This window comes from Stegostoma tigrinum, chromosome 7 (assembly GCF_030684315.1).
Source record: "Stegostoma tigrinum isolate sSteTig4 chromosome 7, sSteTig4.hap1, whole genome shotgun sequence".
NCBI classification, from domain to species: domain Eukaryota; kingdom Metazoa; phylum Chordata; class Chondrichthyes; order Orectolobiformes; family Stegostomatidae; genus Stegostoma; species Stegostoma tigrinum.
Window position 1 is genome coordinate 27,761,607 of NC_081360.1, and position 22,848 is coordinate 27,784,454.

The 22,848-nt window shown below is 42.3% G+C and overlaps 1 protein-coding gene across 1 annotated transcript; it reads left to right on the forward strand.

The window, feature by feature from the left end:
* Window positions 1–514: 514 nt before the first annotated feature.
* Window positions 515–17,481, forward strand: LOC125454060 (gamma-crystallin M2-like). The gene is made up of 4 exons (XM_048534339.1): window positions 515–529; window positions 983–1,098; window positions 16,219–16,355; window positions 17,276–17,481. The coding sequence occupies exons 1-4, from the start codon at window positions 515–517 to the stop codon at window positions 17,479–17,481; spliced, it is 474 nt and encodes a 157-aa protein (XP_048390296.1).
* The last annotated feature ends 5,367 nt before the right edge of the window (window positions 17,482–22,848 follow it).

Sequence of the window (22,848 nt, forward strand, 5' to 3'; positions counted from 1 at the left end):
TGTGTGTGTGTGTGTGTGTGTGTGTGTGTGTGTGTGTGTGTGTGTGTGTGTGTGTGTGTGTGTGTGTGTGCCCGCGCGCGTGTGTGGGGGGGCTGGGGTTGGGGGGTGTGTATGCATCTGTGTGTATGTGTTTTTACATTGCCCTACATATTGTCACCGGTATAAGATGTTTACCCTATTGCCCATGGATAAATATAGCTAAAAATTTCTTCTGATTCTATCACTGCTTTTGACATCTTAACTTTCTATTGTTGTCTTACACGTTCCTATCTTTGTATTTTGTTGTTTCTAATGTTAAAATCAAATCCAGCCAATACATTTGTACACAGGGTATTGTTAAGACTTCACGAAACACATATGGTCTGATTGTTGTGTCAATAACCATCACTCATAAGATCAATATCAGCAGATTGATGCCAACCGTGATATCATAACGTAGCACATTCTGGGTCTAGATGATTGAACAAAGTGGGAAATAAATCCCCTTAGAATTATGTATCAACTAGCAATCAACATGGCCATATCTAAAGTTAGATTCCCTGGATATCCACAGCTTCATCTTCATCATTCTGCGAGTAGGTGATTACACCAAACAGATCTGGGAGTGTCAGGAGATAGGACTGTTCCAGGCTACATTTCCAACAACCATTGAAGTGGCATGAAGGCAAATGGAAAACAATCAATACACATCAAATGTCTTCGAAGTGTTTAACTACAATCAACATGCATTTTGAAAAATTAGTTAATTTTTCAGGATTGAATTATTGGAATAGCAAAATACAGCACATTGAGGCACTTCTGCCCAATATATATAAATATCAAGCTATGTGATGCAGTGAAACATTCAGTTAGTAAATCAACTGTAAATTCAAAATGGGAAAGGAGATGCTAACTCTGTGTTTTTGCATTTCATTTCATTTCTTCCTTGAGAATCACCTTGCTTGAGAAATTATTAACTTGCTGTAATATATCTTTTCCACAGATCATCTTTTACGAGGACAGGAACTTCCAGGGTCGGCACTATGAGTGCAGCAGTGACTGTGCCGACCTGTCCCCTTACTTCAGCTGCTGTAACTCCACCTGTGTTGAGAGTGACTGGTGGGTGCTGTATGAGAAACCCAATTACATGGGATACTAGTTGTAGCTGTGTAATCCCCCAGTTTAGGACAAAGACTCAGGAGGCAGGCAGGCATGTGGCAGACTTTATTCCTATTCAAGCAACAACCGGCTAATGCAGAGAGAGGGTTAAAGATCTTCCCTGGATCTGGCCTCAATGTAAGAATGCAATCATTGTCTTAACTTCGGGCCAGATTGGAAGAGAGATTAATGGTACTCTGGTTTTTACAGGAAATACAGCATTTTTATACATTTTGTGTTACAATAATCACGCACAACGTGATCACTGTGTCCTTCCCCGTTATTCCACGTATCCAATCCTGTGAAACACCTAATTTCTATGGACAGCCCCAGGTACCCATGATCTCATGGTGTTTAACAGACATTGTAATCTCCAGGTCTTGAGATCTTTCTATGCATCCTATTAATTTTCAACCTAATGTTACTGGTTATACTTCTTTGGACATGTTCCAGACGTGCTTACCTCTAAGGACTGCTTAAATTTTGTTAGCCCTTGTATTCCTTTTCTATCTCTATCAAATTCTGTTATTCTTCTTATATTTTCCAATCTCCCAATTCCTACAGCATCGAAACAGGCCCTTCAGCCCAACAAGTCCACACCGCCTCTCGGAGCAGCCTGCCCAGACCCACCTCCCTTTCACCCACCGAAGCTACACATCCCTTAACACTATGGGCAATTTAGCATTAGCCAACCCACCTAACCTGCACATCTTTGGACTGTGGGAGGAAACCTGCACAGACGTGGGGAGAATATGCAAACTCCACATGTTCAGTCACCCGAGGGTGGAATCGAACCCAGGGCCCTGGCACTGTAAAGCGGCAGTGCTAGCCGCTGAGCCACCGCACCAACTTGATGTCTACACAACTTGGCTTTCCTTAAATAAAAAACCCATTCCACTCTATCTGATAAGTCACAATACATTTTTATTTAGGATTTATAAATCGGGATTTGAGAGAGCTTTTCCTAGTGATTCCAATCGCTTTGCCATGAAAACTGCAAAGCCCTGAATGTACAGGTTATATTTGTAAAAAATGCAAAAGACAGTTGGTTGCAACCAACTCCTGTAAGATTTGTAGTATTGATTCCTATTATAAAGTTAGCTGTATCGAAAGTTTTACAGCTACTCTAAATGTCAGCACTCTTTAATAAGTTGCAAACAATCTATCTCATACGGGATGTGTCAGGCATTTTAGAGATGAGCAAAGCGTTTTCTGAGACTAACTTTCACATCTATGTTTGAATGCGTTCTCCTAGTACTTCTATTACATTTTGGTTATATATGTGCATCTATATTTGCATTGAAATTTATCTCTGTGATCGTCTGAAGAATCTTTCGCAAGAACCTATTTCTTAATACTGTGGAATAACTTCAAAGAAACAACTGATGGCTACAAAATAACTTTAGCTATTGTTTTCATGGCCGCACAATGAGGTAGGCTGACTGTCTTATAAAATGAGATTTACACTCCTTGTTCTATCTGCCACTGATCGCCTAACGGGACAACTTGCTTTCATTAATAAGGCTGGAATCAATCACTTTTCGTAGTTTAATGAACTGAGGTCGAATCTTAGACATTCTCTTATCGAGCTGTCATTGATAGCTGTTTGTGTAGGGCCTCCAGTTCACCTTGGAGAAGCCCTTGTTCAATGGTACCATTGTGCTTCACTTAAATGCTGGAGCAGGCATTAAATTCTGTTTATGCCTTGTCGGCCAATTTGTGTCTTTCAAACATGTTCACCCCTTACACAAGAATGTTCTGACCAGGGGAGAAAACCCCAACTACCAGCACTGAATGGGATTCAATGACTGTGTCAGGTCATGTCACTCTTACCCACATGTAAGTTACTTTTGCTGATTTGTATATTTCACTGCACGGAGGACTGGAAAATAATAACTTGTGGGTCAATAAAGTTTATTGGTATCAACCATAAGCTATTTTCATGAGTACTAAAGTTTTGTTATGCTCAACCCAGAAAGAGGTATGTTGTGGGAGGTTATTCAATTCAATGGGAGAGTGGATAATGCCAGTTAACCACTATTTAATGGCCTCTTCCAACTGCCACTGTTGAAATACATCGCCATGTGCTGCCTTCCTTGTAGACTCAGTCGGCATCCTTCCAGCTCACAGTCAACATGAGGTCTATTTAAGGTTCACTAGCCTTAAGTTCTTCACTGCTGGCATTCCATACTTCCACCCTTGTAATTCATCTTTACCCCACATGGCGTGCCTGGCTGCTCTTGGCAATTTTTGGACACATTTTCCTCTCTGAGCCTTTTTAACGTCTACTCGTCTGCCCGTGGCCATCACAGCAGTGGCTACTGTCAGTGGGACACTTTGCCTCAGAAGAACAGAAGCTATCTGTTAACAAGAGAAGCTGTTCAGGACTGAATTAACGTGTGATTTCTATAGCCAGTGAAAGTGGACTTGCCTCTGCTTCTTGGGCCAGTAAATGGGGTACCACCTCCACTTAAAAGCCAAGGATTTGTAAGTGGTATATCTCTTCCTGTTGTTATATTTATAGCAGCAATAAAGATTCCGGGCAAATGTGAGGCGATGTATTTTGGAAGGTCAACTGCAGGTGGAAATTGAACAGTGAATAACAGAAACATTAGGAGTATTGATAAGCAGGTGGATCTGGGTGTGCAGGTCCACAGATCACTGAGGGTGGCAGCGCAGGTAAATAAGGTAGCAAAAAAGACATACTTGCCTTCATTGGTGGGGCACTGAGTATAAAGTTGACAGGTGAAGCTCTGCAAGGGTCAGTATAAAGTTGACAGGTGAAGTATAAAGTTGACAGTATAAAGTTGACAGGTGAAGTTCTGCAAGGGTCGGTATTGGGACCATAACTTTTCACTTTGTGTATTAATGATCTAGATGAAGGAACTGTGGGCATTCTGGCTAAGTTTGCAGATGATACAGATAGGTGGAGGGACAGGTAGTATTGAGAAGTTGGCAAGGCTGCTGAAGGACTTTTCAGGTTGGCAGACTAGGCAAAGAAGTGGCAGATAGAGTATAATGTGGGAATGTGTGAGGTCATGCACTTTGGTAAGAAAAATAAAAGCATAGACTATTTTCTAAATAGGGAGAAAATTCAGAAGTTTGAACTGCAAAGAGACTTGGGAGTTCTAGTCCAGATTTGTCTCAAGGTAAACTTATAGGTTGAGTTAGTAGTCAGGAAGGCAAATGCAATGTTGGCATTTATTTGAGAGGTCTTGAATATAAAAGCAGGGATGTGCTCCTGAGGCTTTATATGGCACTGGTCAGGCCACATTTGGAGTATTGTGGCAGTTTTTGACTCCATATCTCAGGAAGGATGTACTGGCCCTGCAGCAGGTTCAGAGGAGGTTCACAAGAAATGCCCCTGGAATGAAAAACTTAACATATGAGGAACGTTTGAGGACTCTGGGACTACATCTAATCGAAACTTTCAGAATATTGAATGGCCTGGACAAAGTGGATCTTGGGAAGATGCTTTCATTGGTAGGAGAGTCTGGGACCTGAGGGCACAGCCTTAGAGTAAATAGACAACATCTTAGAACGGAGATAAGGAGAAACTACTTCAACCAGAGAGCGGTGAATCTATGGAATTCACTGCCACAGAAGGCTGCGGAGGCCAGGTCATTGAGTACATTAAGGACTGAGATAGGTAAGCTCTTGATTATCAAGGGGATCAAAGATTACCGAGAGAAAGCAGAATGGTAGGGTTGAGGAACTTATCAGCCATGATTGAATGGCAGAATCAGTGGGCCAAATAGCCTAATTTCTGCTCCTATGTCTTATTGTCTTATGGTCTTATGATCTTATGCTGCAGCTTTATAGAACTCTAGTTAGGCCACACTTGGAATATGGCATACACTTCTGGTCACCACTCTGACAGAAAGATTTGGATGCTTTGGAGAGGGTACAGAAAAGGTTTACCAGGTTAATAAAATGTGAGGCTGGATGAACACAGCAGGCCAAGCAGCATCTCAAGAGCACAAAAGCTTTTGTGCTCCTGAGATGCTGCTTGGCCTGCTGTGTTCATCCAGCCTCACATTTTATTATCTTGGAAGCTTTTGTGCTCCTGAGATGCTGCTTGGCCTGCTGTGTTCATCCAGCCTCACATTTTATTATCTTGGAAGCTTTTGTGCTCCTGAGATGTTGCTTGGCCTCCTGTGTTCATCCAGCCTCACATTTTATTATCTTGGAAGCTTTTGTGCTCCTGAGATGCTGCTTGGCCTGCTGTGTTCATCCAGCCTCACATTTTATTATCTTCGAATTCTCTAGCATCTGCAGTTCCCATTATCTCTGATACTAGGTTTACCAGGTTGTTGCCTGGTTTGAGGGAATTTAGCTATAAAGGACAGTTGGATATATTGGGATATCAAGGTGTAGAGCTGGCTGAACACAGCAGGTCAAGCAACATCAGAGGAGCAAGAAAACTGATGTTTCGGGTTTAGACCCTTCTTCAGAAATTCCGTCCCTGCAGATGGGTTGAGACCCAAAACTCTGTTTTCCTGCTCCTCTGATGCTGCTTGGCCCATTGTGTTCATCCAGCTCTATACCTTGCTAGGTGGCACGGTGGCTCAGTGGTTAGCACTGCAGCCTCACAGCAGCAGGAACTTGGGTTCGATGCCAGCCTCAGGTGACTGTCTGTGTGGAGTTTGCACGTTCTCCCCGTGTCTGCATGGGTTTCCTCTGGGTGCTCCGGTTTCCTCCCATAGTCCAAAGATGTGCAGGCTATGTGGATCGGCCATGCTGAATTGCCCGTAGTGTTCAGCGTTGTGTGGGTTATACTGGAATGGGTCAGGGCGAGATGCTCCAATGGTCAGTGTGGACTTGTTGGGCCAAAGGGCCTGTTTCTGCACTGTAGGGATTCTAATTCTAATTCTAATGATTTATATCTGAAAGGCTAAAGGTTAGATATAAAATTTGCAATATAAAAATATCACTTACCAAGAGACTTGGACTTCAGACAGCTTCTCTTTGATGCCATTGCTCTCATCTATATTACAGCTTTAAAAATAATTAACAAGAAAGAAATATCACACTCTTAATGTAGAATTTTTAAATTATAATCCTGAAAATCTGCCATCTGAATGCAAGGAAATAAAAATGATCCTCATTTGGTTGTTGCAAATATTTCTTTGCCTTCCTTTAACAATTTTCTCTTTTAATTTCTTGGTATTTTCCACTTATTCTTCGGATTTGGGTGTTGCTGGCTGGCCAGCATTTATTGCCCATCCTTGTTGCTCTTCAGAAGGTAATGGTGAGCTGCCTTCTTGAACTGCTGCAGTCCATTTGCTGTGGGTTCATGGACAATGCCATAAGGGAGGGAATTCCAGGATTTTGCCCTAGCGACAGTGAAGGAACGACAATATATTTCCAAGTCACAGCAGTGGTTTGGAGGCGAACTTGAAGATTCTGGTGTTCCCATATATCTGCTACCCTTGTTCCTCAATATAGAAGTGGTCATGGGTTTAGCAGGTGCTATCTCAGTGTCTTTGGTGAATTTCTGCAGTGCACCTTGCAGATAGTACACACTGCTGCTACTGAGCATTGGTGATATAGGGAGTGGCTGTTTCTGGATGTGGTGCCTCTCAAGCGGGCTGCTTTGTCCTGTTTGGTGTTAGTCCTCTTGAGTGTTGTTGAAAATGCATTCATCAGGCAAATGAAGCATATTCTATCATACTTGTGCTTCATAGATGATAGGCAGGCTTTCGTGGAGTCAGGTGATGGGTTACTCACCGCAGTATTCCTAGCCTCCGACCTGCTGTTATAGACACTGTGTTTATGTGGTGAGTCCAGTTGAGTTTCTGCTCAGTGGTAACCCTGAAGCTGTTGCTAGTGTAGGATACACTGATGGTAACACCATTGAATGTCAAGAGATAATGGTTAGATTATCTCTAATTGGAGATGGTCATTTCCTAGCATTCATGTGGTGCAAATGTTACTTGCCACTTGTCAGCCCAAGCCTGGATGTTGTCCAGATCTTGTTACAATTGAACGTGACTGCTCCAGTATCTGAGGACTCATGAGTGGTTGCTGGACATTGGACAATCATTGGAGAACACCCCCACTTCTGGCTTTATGATGGAGGGAAGGTCTTTGATGAAGCAGCTGAAGATGGTTGGGTCTAGGACACTACCATGAGAAACTCCTGCAGTAATGTCCTGGAGCTGGGATGATTGACCTCCAACAAACATGACCATCTTCCTATGTGCCAAGTATGACTCCAACCAGCAGGGAATTTGCCAACTGGTCCCTATTGATTCCAGCTGTCCATGGGCTCCTTGATATCATATTAAGTCGAATGCAGCATTGATAACAGCAGCTGTCACTTTCACCTCACCTCTGGAATTCAGCTCTTCCGTCCATGTTTGAACCAAGGCTGTCATGAGGTCAGGAGCTGAATGGCCCTGGTGGAACTCAAACTAGGCGTCACTGAGCAGGTTATTGCTGAGCAGGTGCTGCTTGATAGCGCTGTTGATAACACCTTCCATCACTTTACTGATGACTGAGAACAGACTGATGGGGCAGAAATTGACTGGGTTGGATTTGTCCTGCTTTTTGCATGCAGCACGTACCTGGGCAATTTTCCACATTGAAGGATAGATACCTTTGTTGTAACTGTACTGGAAGAGATTGGCTCAGGGAGCAGCAAGATCTGGAGTAAAAGCCTTCAGCACTGTTTCAAATATACTGCCAGGGCCTTTGAATTACCCAATGCTTCCAATAATTTCTTGATATCAAGTGTGTGAATCAAATTGGCTGAAGACTGGCATCTGTAACCCTGGGGACCACTGGAGGAGGCCGGGATGGATCATCCACTGGATACTTCTTGCTGAAGATTACTGTGACTGCTTCGACCTTACCTTTTGCACTGATGTGCTGGGCTCTTTCATCCTTGAGGATGGGGGTATTTGTGGAGCCTCCTCCTACTTTAAGCTATTTCATTGTCCACCACCATTCGCAACTGGATGTGGCAGGACTGGAGAGCTTAGATCTGAACTGTTAGTTGTGGGATCATTTAGGTCCGTCTATCACTTGCTGCAAATGCTGTTTGGCATGCAAAAAGCTCTGATGAGAACCTTAACCAAACTGATATTTCATTTTTATGTATGTGTGGTGCTGCACCTTGATATGCCCTCCCGTACTCTCTATTAAACCAGGGTTGATGACCTAATTCGATAGTAATGATTGAGTGGTGGAGATGCCGGGCCATGAGGTTGCAGATTGTGCTGGAGTACAATTTACTGCTGTTGATGGCCCACAGTGCCTCCTTATTTGCAAATGAAACCTGCCTCAGTGAAAGTTGTCTTTCTCTTTTCTAATAAATATTAAATAGAATCTGCTTCTTCTGACCCAGAGGCTGACATCAAGGTATGGAGGATTGTTAATTTCATCGAAGTGTTCTACTTCTTTCTATTGCAGTACCAAGGGGCTCTTACAGAATGAGATTCACAAGGGGCCCAACTTTGGAGAACGGATGATGGAATTCATGGATGACTGTCGATCTGTCTACAATTGTTTCGATTAGCAGGACATCCACTCCTGTCATGTGATGGACGGTTACTGGATTTAAATGAACATCCCAACTACAGAGGGCGACAGTACTTCATGAACACAGTGACTGGGGAGGCTACAGCTCAACTACTGGATCTTTCGGACTCGTGTGAGATTTCTGGATTGTTGTTGTAAAATATATTTTTCTTTGTAGAAATATTCATGAGAATAATAAAGTAATCTCTACTAATCTACCATGTTGTGTTTTTATCTTTGAATTCTGATGAAAATAGCACTGTTAGCAATGATATCCCAAGTTCACAGGCAGAATATTTCACCGCTTGGTCTCAGCTCTCATTCATGCAGAATAGTGGAAGTGATCAAATAAATTCCACTGTGCAAGTTTGATGTACATAACCGCTGAAAACAAAAATGAACTTGTAAATTACCGTGAATAGGGATCTCATAAAAGTAACAGACGTCAACGATGATCAATGCTTAATTTTTATCTTTGATGAAAGCTGACATAAAAAATTAAAGTAAAAATATAAAAAATACCATTATGCACACAGGTCTAAAAGAATGTATCTTTTTAACACGTGGAAAATATCCAAAGATCTGTCAGCTACCACATTTCTGCTTTCGAGCACTTATAGAACAAGAAACAAAGAAAATTACAGCAAAGGAACAGGCCCTTTGGCCCTCCAAGCCTGCCCCGATCCAGATCCTCTAAGCCTGTCAGCTATTTTCCAAGGATCTGTACCTTTTTGCTCCCAGCCCATTCATGTATCTGCCTAGATACATCTTAGGTGACGCTATCGTGCCCACCTCTACCACCTCCACTGGTAATGCATTCCAGGCACTCACCACCCTCTGAGTAAAGAATTTTCCATGCATATCTCCCTTAAACTTTTCCCCTCTCACCTTGAAATCGTGGCCTCTAGTAATTGAGTCCGCCACTCTGGCTAAAATCTTCTTGCTCCTTACCCTGTCTATACCGCTCATGGAGAGTAGGAGAATGTAGGAGTATTTACAAACGTGCTGTAATTTCAAACTGCAAAGGCTTAAACAGTTTTTCCAAAACAAGAACAAAACAACATTGTCTAAATGACAAATTACTTTTTATACATTTGCTGCAGGCTATTATAATCTATGATATTTATAACAAAGCTCTGTTTAAAACATGGACAAATCATATGCGGGGATTGTAGTCGAAGTTACACTAAATATGGAAATGCAATTTTAAATTTAAGAATTGTGAGCAATAAGATACTGAGTGTATATTAACCACGAGCAGAAGCATTTGTACAAATTGAAGTAGAGGAAAGGAGAGCAAGGCAGGCAAGCTTAAGTCTATTGTGCAATCAATCTTCAACCAAAAAATTGAAAAGTAGTTGGAAAATAAAGTATGACAAAATGTGTTGCAAAAAATAAAAACACAAAACAAATTGCCATAAAATAGTAGAAGGAATAAAAACAAGACATGAAGCCGAATAAGGTGCCACAATTAAGAGAGGCAATGGCTCAGCTAATGTTCTGGGGAGCAGTGTGTGAATCCTGCCATTGGAGATGTTGCAGTTTGAATTCAATGAAGTAAAACATCTGGAATTAAGAATTGACTGATGAGCATGAAACCATTGTCAGGAAAAAACCCAACTAGCTGAGTAATGTCATTTGGGGAACAGAATATGCCATACTCACTTGGTCTGACTTCCATGAGACTCCAGATGCACATTAATATATTTGACTCTCAAATGCCCTCTGAAATAGCCTGGCAAGCCATTCAGTTCAATAAGTGCTGCCAAGCCAGTGACACTCATATCCCATGAGTGAATAGAAAACAAAATGTTGATGTAACACATCAAGGTAGAAAATCAAGTTTTGAACAAAAACAAAACAGTTATGTGTAGTTCTCTTTAAGAAAATAGAGACGAATGGTCACATTCTGTGCTGCCAGATTCATTGATTCCATGTTTACCTTGTTTTTGAGTTTAAAGATGTCAGTTCTGGTAACCATGTTTGTGATCATGGCATAAATGTATCAGATTCTAGTTGATTCGTATCTCTTGAATTATGATTCCCCAAAGCTTTTCCTTCACTGCTTTCCTTTTGTAACTAGTGAAGAATCCAAGCTCCCGTCCCCATGTATGCACATTCTGAATCAAACTATCACTGCCTTTTTATTGTTTTGTTTTTATTCAAATCTCAAATCAGCTAATGTGTAACTAATAACAAAGCGGAAAAAAGTAGGTAACAAAAGGATATACTTGAGAGTATGGAACCAAAAGTGTATAATGACCTATGCTAATACATCATCATAGGGAGAAGCAATATTGTTCTCAAACAGATATTGAGACTGACATGTCTTCTGGACTTTGATGAATAATTTGAAATGAAAACAAATTAACAGTTATGCACCAATACAAACTTACCTGCACAGTAATAATTTAAGCAACGCTCTCCAGATATGCATTTCTACGTATTAACCAGTTTGGGAATGGGCCTGTCTAATTATACCAAACTTCTGCGAAAATTATACCAAACATATCCTTTTGAATGTGCAATGACACTGAGAACTGCAGAGGAAGCATGGTGTAAGGAAAACAATAGGCCCCAGGGTCCCGACTCAAAATGTCAGCTTTCCTGTTACTTTGATGCTGCCTGGCCTGCTGCTGTGTAGGGGTCTCTTTCCCTTACTCAGGCTGGTATCTGGGGTTCCCCAATTACTGTGGTGGTCTCTCTCCAGCAGGCTCTGAAACTTCAAAGACCCGGACTGCCACACTAGGGCAACTCCTCTGGAGAGGGCGCTGAACCGAACTCACTGTTTGTAGACTGACCAGGGAGTCGGAGCTTATCTCCACACAGTAATCGCGACCGCCACCAATGCCTGGGCGATTCCCTCTCTTGTTGGTGGGACAACAGCCACCTGGTACCTACCCACTCGGGCAGTACTCCCGAGAGAGAGAAAAAGAGAGTTCAAATTGCTTACCCTGGGCAGCAATCCCCCTTGAGTGGGCGTTTCGAATCGCCTGGATCACCCTCCGGTCCTTGACACTGAAATTATAGTCTGGGGTCTGCTGTGAACTCAGGCAAAATTGGTGTACCCAGAAGGAGCACAGGCGGACTCAAATATGAGTTCAAATTTACCAGTGAGCTTTATTACAGAAAAATTCAACTTGCCCAATCCGCACAATACCTCAATGAAACTTATACTCTATACTATGATATAAAATATAAGAAAATTGGAACAGACACAATGTAAATCTTTAACCTTACACAATTTACAGGGTACTTATGCCTTAAGAATCACACAACCACCCTCCCCCCCTTGCCTAACCAACTACCCCAGGGTACGAGAGTCCCTAGCCTGAAAAGGGTTCTTCCGGTCTCAGGGGGACTTGTTGCTTGTCTGGTGGGGGTCTCTCTCTGCCTCGGGTGTTGTTGTGGACTTCCGAAGTCTGAGGTCGCAGACAGGGTCGATGTCTTCAGCCCCAAGGGTTGGTGTCCAAAGGAGCAGCGAGCTCAGAGAGAGGAGAGTGAGAAAAGAAGAAGAGCAGCAAGGGCCCTGATAGCTGGCCCTGCTGCCCCTTTTACCCTTACGATTCCAAAGTGCTGGCCGGCTCCGCACCCCCCGCCCCCACCCCACCCCAGGTAATTCCATTTCACAAGCATCTCCGGTGATTGCTGGGGCCGGTGTAGTCTCATCATTCGTGGAAACAAAGGGGTCGATACTGTCCCAAATTTACTTAACTGAAATTTTGATGACTTCATGGAGCCTCCCAAACTGTTTTCAGATTAGAATAAATCGTTACCCCATTAACTAGATAGGCTCCATTGTTCACAGTTTCGGGCTCATTACCATTTCTATGCCTGTCCCTTGATAAGACGTCTGGCAGGTGCTGGTTTGTTGGTCAAGTTGTCTCACACCTCTGTAGATCTCTGTCCCCAGATGCCTGCACAGACGTCAGGTTGACCAGTTCTTCACAAAAGGCCATTTTCTTTCAGTCTTTCCTTTTTAAAACTGGGGATTGCCCTGAAACTGCTATATCTAAGTCTACAACGTATTGTTGCCTGCTTTCATGCAATTAAAAGGAAATGGAAGCAAAACACTACAATGATACCCTAAGTGCCTTTTGAATATTTTCTTTGCATTGACTGTATAAGTCATGAGTTACACAGTCTTTGTGGTGATTTTAAATCATTGTAAGACTATTTCCAACTTTCTTGAGGCTTCAGGCAATTTACAGCTTATGACCTCTGACAGCTTCCAATATTTCTGCTCTGACTGAAATAACTCCACAGAGGATGGTTTCCCATCACCAAATCTCCCTTTATTTGCATGTGGAGAGTCCATTACACTGATCCTGCTCCCTTAATGCCAGCTCTCAGAGTGAGCAGAGCCTCTGACACACCAGTTTATGTCTGTCAGCCAGGGCTCCCTGATTGGACCAAGTTAACAACCCCAATCAGAGAGATCACATTTCATGAGGTCTATCTGGCCGGCCTCATTGCAATCACTGCTTTGTTCCTGTCTGAAATGAGGAATCGGCCAGTTCTTTCTTTTTGCAGCTTCTTCTGAGGCGTTACAGCATGGGGTTGGGTTCTTCTAACTCTGCCTCTGATATGTGCAGCATGTAATGCACAGTAGCTCACCTTTGCACCCGGACTATCTTGGATGAAATTTATTCTATTCCTCAGGTGGCAAAGGCGTCAAAATGGCACGTCAATAGCAGGTCATGCTTGTGATTATAGTTTGTCAACATCTGAGAGGATGAAAACTGTTTCCTCAATTCCCCGAAGACTAATAGATTCAGAGTCAGAGAGATGCATAGCATGCAAACAGACCCTTCAGTCCAACTCCTCCATGCCGACTAGATATTCTACATTAATCTAGTCCCATTTTTTCAGAATTTGTCCCATGCCCCTCTAAACTTTTCTTTTCCACACATCTATCCATGTGCCTTTTGTACCAGCTCCGCCGTCTCTCCAGAACTTCTTCTGGCAGTTCATTCCATACAAACACCACACTTGACTATTCACACTATCCATGGCCCCTCATGATTTTACAAACATCAATAAGGTCACCCCTCAGCTTCTGACGTGCCACAGAAAATAGCTCCAGTCTTTTCAGTCTCTCCCCATAGCTCAAACACTCGAACCCTGGCAAATCTTTTCCGAACCCTTTCATGTTTCACAAAATCCTTCCTATAGCAGAAAGGCCAGAAATGAATGCAGTATTCCAAACATGGCCAAGCCAATGTCCTGCACAGATGCAACATGACCTCCCAACTCCTAACTCAATGTACTGACCAATAAAGGCAAATGTACCAAATGCCTTCTTCTTTACGCTGTCTACCTACAACTCCACCTCCAAGGAACTTTGAATCTGTGTCCCAAGGATTCTTTTTTTGGCAACACTCCCCAGGACATTACCATTGTGTGTCTGCACCCTGCCCTGATTTGCCTTACTGAAACGCAGCACCTCACATTTATCTAAATTAAACTCCATCTGCCACTCCTTGGCCCATTTGACCATTTCATTATAGTTGTACTCTGAGGTAACTTTCTTCACTGCCCGCTATGCCGCCAATTTTAGTTTCATCCGCAACTTACTAACCATACTTCCTATATTCACAACCAAATCATTTCTATAAATGACACATAGCAGTGGACCCAAGCACAACCCCTGTGGCATTCTGCTGATCACAGGTCTCCATTCCAAAAAGCAATCCTCCACCCCCACTCTATATCTCTTATCTCTGCACTAATTTGGTATTCAAATGGCTTGTTGTCTCTGGATTCCTTGTGATCTATCCTTGCTAACTAATCTACTACACAGAACCTTTTCAAACGCCTTATGGAAAGCCATATAAACAATGCCCACCTCACTGCCTTCAATAATCTTTTTTGCCACTTCTTCAAAAACTCGATAAAGTTAGTGAGACATGATTTCTCCTGCGCAAAGCTGTATTGAGTATTTCTAAACAGTCCTTGCCTTTCCAAATGCATGTAAATCCTAACTCTCAGAATTCCCTCCATCAACTTACCCACACTGCTCTCATGCTCACCAGTCTATAAGTTCCTGGCTTTTCCTTACTACCTTTCTTAAATAATGGCACCACATTGGATAGGGAATGTGAAAATTTCCAAGGCTGACACCTTTTTAAGAGTAGATGCAGGATGCCAGAATGGAAGCCAGGTGATGTATGAACTTTGTGTCATAGATCACCAACCCAAGGAAAGACCTAAGCTCTGATACAGCTGTGGAAGCCAGGCCACCATTGATTACATGTGGAGGTAGTAGAAACTGCCGATCACATGTGAAAAGTAAGAAAATTATAGGGCTATATGAAAAGTGCAAAGGAGTGCAACTACTTCTCGTCCTCTTTAAAAGAATAGCCAGTCATAATGGGGTGAATGGCCACATTCTGTGCTGCCAGATTCACTTATTCCATGTTTCCCTTTTCCTTAGACATGTCAATTCTGGTAATCAAATTTGTGATCATGGCATAAATGTATCAGATTTTAGTTGATCTACGTCTCTTGAATTAGGATTCCCCAAAGCGTTTCCTTCACTGCTTTCTTTTTGTAGTAACTAAAGAATCCCAAGCTCTTATCCCATGTCTGTACACTCTGAATGTACATCCTGAATTTAACTTTGATCAAAACACCACCACCTTTCTATTGTTTTCTTATTCAGATCTCACAGCAGCTAATGTATAATTTAGAAGTAAGTGGAAAATAATGGCTAACAAACAGATGTACATGACAGTATTGAACCAAAAGTATACATTGACACATGTTAATACAACATCGTAGCTATAGGTAGTATTGTTCTCATACAGAAGTGGAGAGTGAAAAATTCTGCTGGACTCCATTGAATAATTTGGAATGAAAACATATTATCAGTTATAAATCAATACAAACTTATGGATTGAGTAATATTTTAGCAACAGTCTCCAGACATGCATGTTTGTGTGTTTACCAGTTTGGGAGTGGACCTATCCAATCATACTCAACATTTGGAAACATATTCTTTTTATTTGCAATGACACTGAGAACTGCGGTGGAAGCATGGTATAGGGAACACAATAGGTTCCAAAGTATTGTTGCCTTCTTTCACACAACAATTACATTGAAATGGAAGCAAAACACTTTCAATAATATTTAAGTGTCTTTTAAATGTTTTCTTTGCATTTACTGTATACGTCATTTGTTATGCAGTCTTTATGTTGATCTCAAATCATTGCATTTATTTGAATAACAAAAAGAAAATGCTCAGTGAGTCATTTCTGCCTAGCAAATAAATACCAAGCTGTGTGAAGCAGTAACACATTCAGTTATGAAGCCAACTCTGAACACATAATGGGAAATGCAAGAATTACTTTGCATTCATATACTGTATTAAGATTTTGCAAATAGATATTGCAGAGTTTGAGAAATTATGAATTTATAAATCTGTTTCTTTCCCACAGATCATCTTTTATGAGAACAGGAACTTCGGAACTTCCAGGGTCGGCACTATGAGTGCAGCAGTGACTGTGCCGGCCTGACCCTTTACTTCAGCCGCTGTAACTCCATCCGTGTTGAGAGTGACTGGTGGGTGCTGTATGAGAAACCCAATTACATGGGATACCAGTATGTTCTGACCAGGGGAGAATATCCTGACCATCAGCGCTGGATGGGATTTAAAAACAACATCTGGTCATATCAGACTTACCCATACATACGCTGTTTCTGATGGTTTGTATTTTTTGACCAAACTCACACTGAAAAAAAATTAATGCACTCAACATTTAGATTTGTGCAAATCATTGTAAAGGACATCTTTATTTTCACAGATAACAAGGTGCAGATCTGGATGAACACAGCAAGCCAAGCAGCATTAGAGGAGGAAAATTTTCTGAAGAAGGGCCTAGGCCTGAAACGTTAGCCTTCCTGCTCCTCTGATGCTGCTTGGCCTGCTGTGTTCATCCAGCTCTACACCTTGTTATCTCGGATTCTCCAGCATCTGTAGTTCCTACTGTCTCTTTATTTTCAGTTTTGATTTTAGCTTTCATCAGTAATGGTAACAAATAGGGGATTGCCACACAACCAATTTGATTTACCAATCCACTATGTTGTGTTTCTGTCACTACCAAAAGCTAGGAACTGCCCTTGACACCTTGTAACTGCACTTGAAATATGGCTGGACTGTCAGCCAACAGTTGTGCGAACTGGGAAGTTAGTTGTATGTCATATACTGACAACCTGTCGCAAACCTGATGATCATCTGGGATAAAATTGAAACACTTACTAATTACGAATCAGCTATTCAGAACTGGAAGGCAATTTGGCATATTGATATTGCAGAAAGTAACAAGGTAAAATTGACTAAAATATGACTCATTACAATTTGTCGATAGACATGTTTGTATTCACCCCATTTATCTTACTGTAAATATTGAAAAGATTACAGAAATAGGAAAGCCGACCCAACATGGAAAAGCAGTCTCTTCACAACGGGAGCCAGAAATACTTGAAGATTTTTACTGATATCAATATACTTCTGTCCGTAAACACAAAATATTACCAATCCCACAAGAATTGAATGTAGATATATTTGGAGCTGTACCTCAAATCTTTCATGTCTTTCTATTGCACTACCCAGGAGGATCTTACAGAATGAGGATTTACGAGAGGCCTGACTTTGGAGGACAGATGATGGAATTCATTGATGACTGTCCTTCTGTCTACGATCATTTCCATTACCATGACATCCACTCCTGCCATGTGGTGGATGGTTACTGGATCTTCTATAAACATCCAAACTACAGAGGGCAACAGTATTTCACGAGACCTGGTGAATACAGATGATATAGTGACTGGGGAGACTACAGCTCTACTCTAGGATCTATCAGGCACAAGAGGGATTTTTAGCCTGCAACTGTAACACCTGGCTTTATTTTGTTGAATCATTTGTCAATATAACACCCTCTATTACACTGCCCCCTTTCTAATTCACTCATAATTGTGTCCTCATTAAAATAGTTCAAAATAGTTCTGGCATATGGGGGTATCATGGAGAATATATTACCATAGTGAACTCAGTGACAACATCCACATTAAAGTCAGTAATTAGAAAAGGAACAAATACCAGACTAAGGCAGAAGCATTGTGAATGACCTGCCAGCACCAGCCCCTGTTGATGTTTTTTTTAGAATTTCTGGAGTCAGTAAGAGAGAAACTGTACAAGACCCAAGCTGGACCTGCCTCAGTGATGATTATTTCCAACTTTCATGAGGCTTTTGAGACATTTTGCAGCTTACTGAGTCTAATGGCTTGCAAGGTTTCTGCTCTAAATTTAGGTGTGCTTCCATTCCCTCCACCACTGATGCTGAGTGGCAGCTGTGTGTGTTATGCACAAGACACACTTCAGAATTTCACCAATGATCCTCAGACTGCACCCTCCAAACCCTTAACTACTTTCATCCAGAAGGACAAGGGCAGCTGGCATTTGGGAACAGCACCATCTTCAAGCTCGCCTCCAAGACACTCATCCCTCTGACGTAGAAATATATCGGCATTCCTTCATTGTCACTGGGCCAAAATCCTAAAATTCCCTCCCCACTGGCATTGTGGGTCAACTCACAGCAGGTGGAGCGCAGAGGTTCAAGAAGGCAGCTCACCACCACCATCTCAAGGGCAACTAGGGATGGGCAATAAATGCTGGACAGCCAGTGATGCCCACATCCCAAAGAATAAATAAATTTTAAAAAAGAAGGAACTTGAATCATTCAACTTCCTCCATTCTTTGCTGCACAATGCCCGAGAAGGTCTTGGCAGAGTCCACGTAGGAATTCTAACTAAGCTCAGAATTTAGTCTCCCTTTGATTCAGAGATCTTTATTCCACCTCCGTAGTCAGACCTCTGGTGAATCTAAAGAACTTTAATCCATGCCAATTGAATCAGTGCGACATTAACAATTTGATGTGGTGACTTCAAGAAAAAGCAGACTGAGAATGTATTTCACAATGAATAAGAAGTACTTGTCCTGAGATGGAACCTAAGGTGATCAATTATTTAGCATTCTAGTTTGCCTCAGAAACATGAAACAAAATTGCACATTTCAATTAAAATTAAATGAAGGTTTATGAATAATTCTCCATTGGGCAGCAATAAGAATGCCTTGCCATTTTATCAAGTCTACAGTTGATGAAAACATCCAAAAGTCTCACGTAAGAGCCTTAAAAAATATTTCACATTCACCCATATAAAGAGATTTTAGAGCATATGACTGCAACGGTGCTCAAAGAGGTCAATTTTAGGGAATAGCTTAAATGAGAAATGAAGTGTGAAAGAAATTTTTGAAGCGAATTTTAGAGATGGATATTTGTGCTAGATGGCATTCACAACCTGGAATAGTCTGAACGCCAGAGTTTGTTGAGTAAAGGCTGTAGGGCAAGAGAAGATTACTGAGATAAGGAAGAGTGAGGTTTTTGAAGAATTTGAAAAGGAGGTTGAACATTTTAATAAAACCAAAGAACTGAGGATGCTGGAAATCTGAAACATAAACAAAAATTTCTTGAGAAACCCAGAAAGTCTGGCAGCATCTGTGGAGAGAAAAGCTGTGTTGACATTGCTGGTCCCCTGATCATTCATCAGAACTCAGCTTTTGGATACAGGGTGATGCATAATGGAACTTGGTTCTAGCTAAAATGTTGACGGCAAAACATTGGTTGACCTTTAATTTCCAGCTGCTGCAAAGTGGGAGGCCAGCCAGGTCTGTATTGTGATAGCCGAGTCTAGCGCTAACTAGGCTGAGGGTTTTATTAGGAGATAATAAAACTTACAGGATGGTTATTGAATCAAAGGAGGATATTCAGCCCATTGTAACAATACTGGCTTTCTATTAGCTCAACTCAGCAAGTTCAGGCCTCTCCTTTTCCTTATATTCAAGCAATATCATTTGATAGGGCTGCCCAGGGCTGAAGCAGCATTACATGGCTGAAAGTGGTTAGGAGTTGAAATAAAGTTGTTGAGGAAGATTTTTTAGCTGAAACAGCAGCTTGCACAGTTTGCTGTTTCAAGTCAAAACTATAAACTACAGTAATTAAATGCCTCATAGAAGGGAAATATCCAGGGTCACAAAATTAAGATAGCAATCATAAGGTCTTTTGAAATGCATACGAAAGAGTCATGTGGGACATAATGTGGAGGTGCCACTGTTGGGCTGGCATGGACTTTTCACCTGATGATGGAACAGTGCTTCGAAATCTTGTGATTTCAAATAAATCTGTTGAACTATAACCTGGTGTCATGTGCCTTCTGACTCCTGTTGAATACGAAGAGAACATGCAACTGTTGCTCCGACAGAAACAATTTGATAAGCAACATCTTTGAGAAATGTTGACAGAAGCCTCAGTACTCAACTGGTCCAAAGTCTGATGTTGATAAAGGGATTGAAGGGAAACGGGTCTGCCTCACATCAGTTAAAGCCCCCAGGTATTTGTAGCCACAGGCTATATATAACATATCGAGTTTAAGCATATCGGCAAAGTTAACAAAATTAGCTGCATTCCTTTGAATATTTAGTCAAAGACAGATAGAAGAAGCCTGTTGTTATTAGTGGGTGAGCACTGAATGACTGGTTGGATGTTCTGGCTACGGAGTGAGAGCATCAAAGTTTTATCAGATTGACTCCTGTGATGGAAATACAAATGTACAAAGAGAGACTGGGTTTGCTAGGACTATGTACACTAGAGTTTAGAAAAAGGGTGTGGCATCTCATATATTGCTGCAAAATTCTAACAGGAGTAGACAGAATGCCCTTGATGACCAGGGAATCCAGAACCAGGGTTCACAGTCTGACCACACTGGGTTGGCCATTTAGGACTGAGAAGGAGTCCTAAAATGGAGAGATTGAACAATCTCTACTCAAAGTAATGTAAGCAAGACACAAACCAATCAGATCTATTGTTGGGGTGGAGGCGTCTGGGACATGGGGGCAGTGGAAAGTGGAAAATGTAAGAAATTGAAGAACAGGAATCATGTCTTGACTACTTTCCTGTGAGTAGAGAGGACCCATTCCCTGCCTTTAATACCTTAATTAAGACGTATTGCGCATCCCTTTTTCTCTTTCACCACTAATTACAATGGCTTTGTCTTTTGCGTCAGGCCCCAAATACATCTGATCCCTTCATCCCCTCTCTGCTAATGACAAAGCATCTTTTTAAAAAAAATCCAATGCCTTTCTGTATTGGAGAAGAGCCAGATCCAATTGAAAATATTAGCACTCTGCTTTGCTCTACACAGACACTGCCAGACCTGCTGGGATGATCCAACTTCGTCTGTGTTAGTTTCAGATTTCTAACATCCACGGTATTTTGCTTTAATTATAAAGGATTCTGCTGGGTTGGATAATTATTTCAAGGAACTGAGCAGGCACAAAGAGGTGAATGGCCAGAATTGACACCAGAGGTTTCAATGATTCCAAATCAATTTCTCTTTCTGGGCTTATTGTCTCCTAGAACTGAATATCAAATATCTGTCAAACCTATGTTGGATTCCTGTTAATAAGAATCTATTGAAATGCATTTCTTAAAATCCTTTTTCTTAAACTATTCAATATGGTGCTGGATCATGGTGACAGTGGAAAAGCTTTTCATTGCATTTTACTGCTTTTTCTCACTGTAAAATACGCATGCCAATAAAATCATACATTCAGTCATCTTTTCTCCTTCACTGATTTTCTTTTCATAACCACAAAAGAATCCAATCCCACTTCCCCTCTAAGATAACAAGGTGTAGAGCTGGATAAATACAGCAGGCCAAGCAGCATCTTAGGAGCACAAAAGCTGACGTTTCAGGTCTAGACCCACCATCAGAAAAGGGGGAGGGGAAGGGGGTTCTGAAATAAATAGGGAGAGAACTGGAGGCAGATCGAAGATGAATGAAGGAGAAGATAGATGGAGAGGAGACAAACAAGTCAAAGAAACGGGAAGGAGCCAGTAAAGGTGAGTGTAGGTGGAGAGGTAGGGAGGAGATAGGTCTGTCCAGGGAGGATGGACAGGTCAAGAGGGTGGGATTAAGTTAGTAGGTAGGAGATGGGGGTGCAGCTTGAGGTGGGAGGAGGGGATAGGTGAGAGGAAGAACAGGTAAGGGAGGCGGGGACAAGCTGGGCTAGTTTTGGGATGTAATGGGGGAAGGGAGATTTTGATACCATTGGGCTGCTGTGTTCCTAAGCGGAATATGAGTTGCTGTTCCTGCAACCTTTGGGTGGCGTCATTGCCGCACTGCAGGAGGCCCAGGGTGGACGTGTCGTCTGAGGAATGGGAGGGGGAGGTGAAATGGTTCGCGACTGGGAGCTACAGTTGTTTAGGTGTTCTGCAAAGTAGTCCGCAAGCCTCCACCTGGTTTCCCCAATGTAGAGGAGACCACAACGGGTACAGCAGACACAGTATATCGCATTGGCAGATGTGCAGGTGAACATCTGCTTGATGTAGAACGTCTTCTTGGGGCCTGGAATGGGGGTGAGGGAGGAGGCGTGGGGGCAGGTGCAGCACTTCCTGCGGTTGCAGGGGAAGGCGCCGGGTGTGGTGGGGCGAGAGGAGAGTGTGGAGCGGACGATAGAGTCACAGAGAGAGTGGTCCCTCCGGAAGGCAGACAAGGGTGGGATGGAAAAATGTCTTTGGTGGTGGGGTCAGATTGTAGATGGCAGAAGTGTTGGAGGATGTTGCGTTGTATCCGGAGGTTGGTGGGGTGGTATGTGAGGATGAGGGGGATTCTCTTTTGGCGGTTATTGCGGTGAGGGGGTGAGAGGGATGAGTTGCGGGAAATGTGGGAGACACGATCGAGGGTGTCTTCGACCATTGTGGGGGAGATGTTGCAGTCCTTGAAAAATGAGGACATCTGAGATGTGTGGGAGTGGAATGCCTCATCCTGGGAGCAGATGTGGCAGAGGCAAAGGAATTGGGAGTAGGGGATGGTATTTTTGCAGGAAGTTGGGTGGGAGGAGGTGTATTCTAGGTAGCTGTGGGAGTCGGTGGGCTTGAAATGAATATTGGTTTCTAGGTGGTTGCCTGAAATGGAGACGGAGAGGTCCAGGAAGGTGAGGGATGTGTTAGAGATAGTCCAGGTGAACTGAAGGTTGAGGTGGAAGATGTTGGTGAAGTGGATGAACTGTTTGAGTTCCTCGTGGGAGCATGAGGCGGCGCCAATACAGTCATCAATGTAATGGAGGAA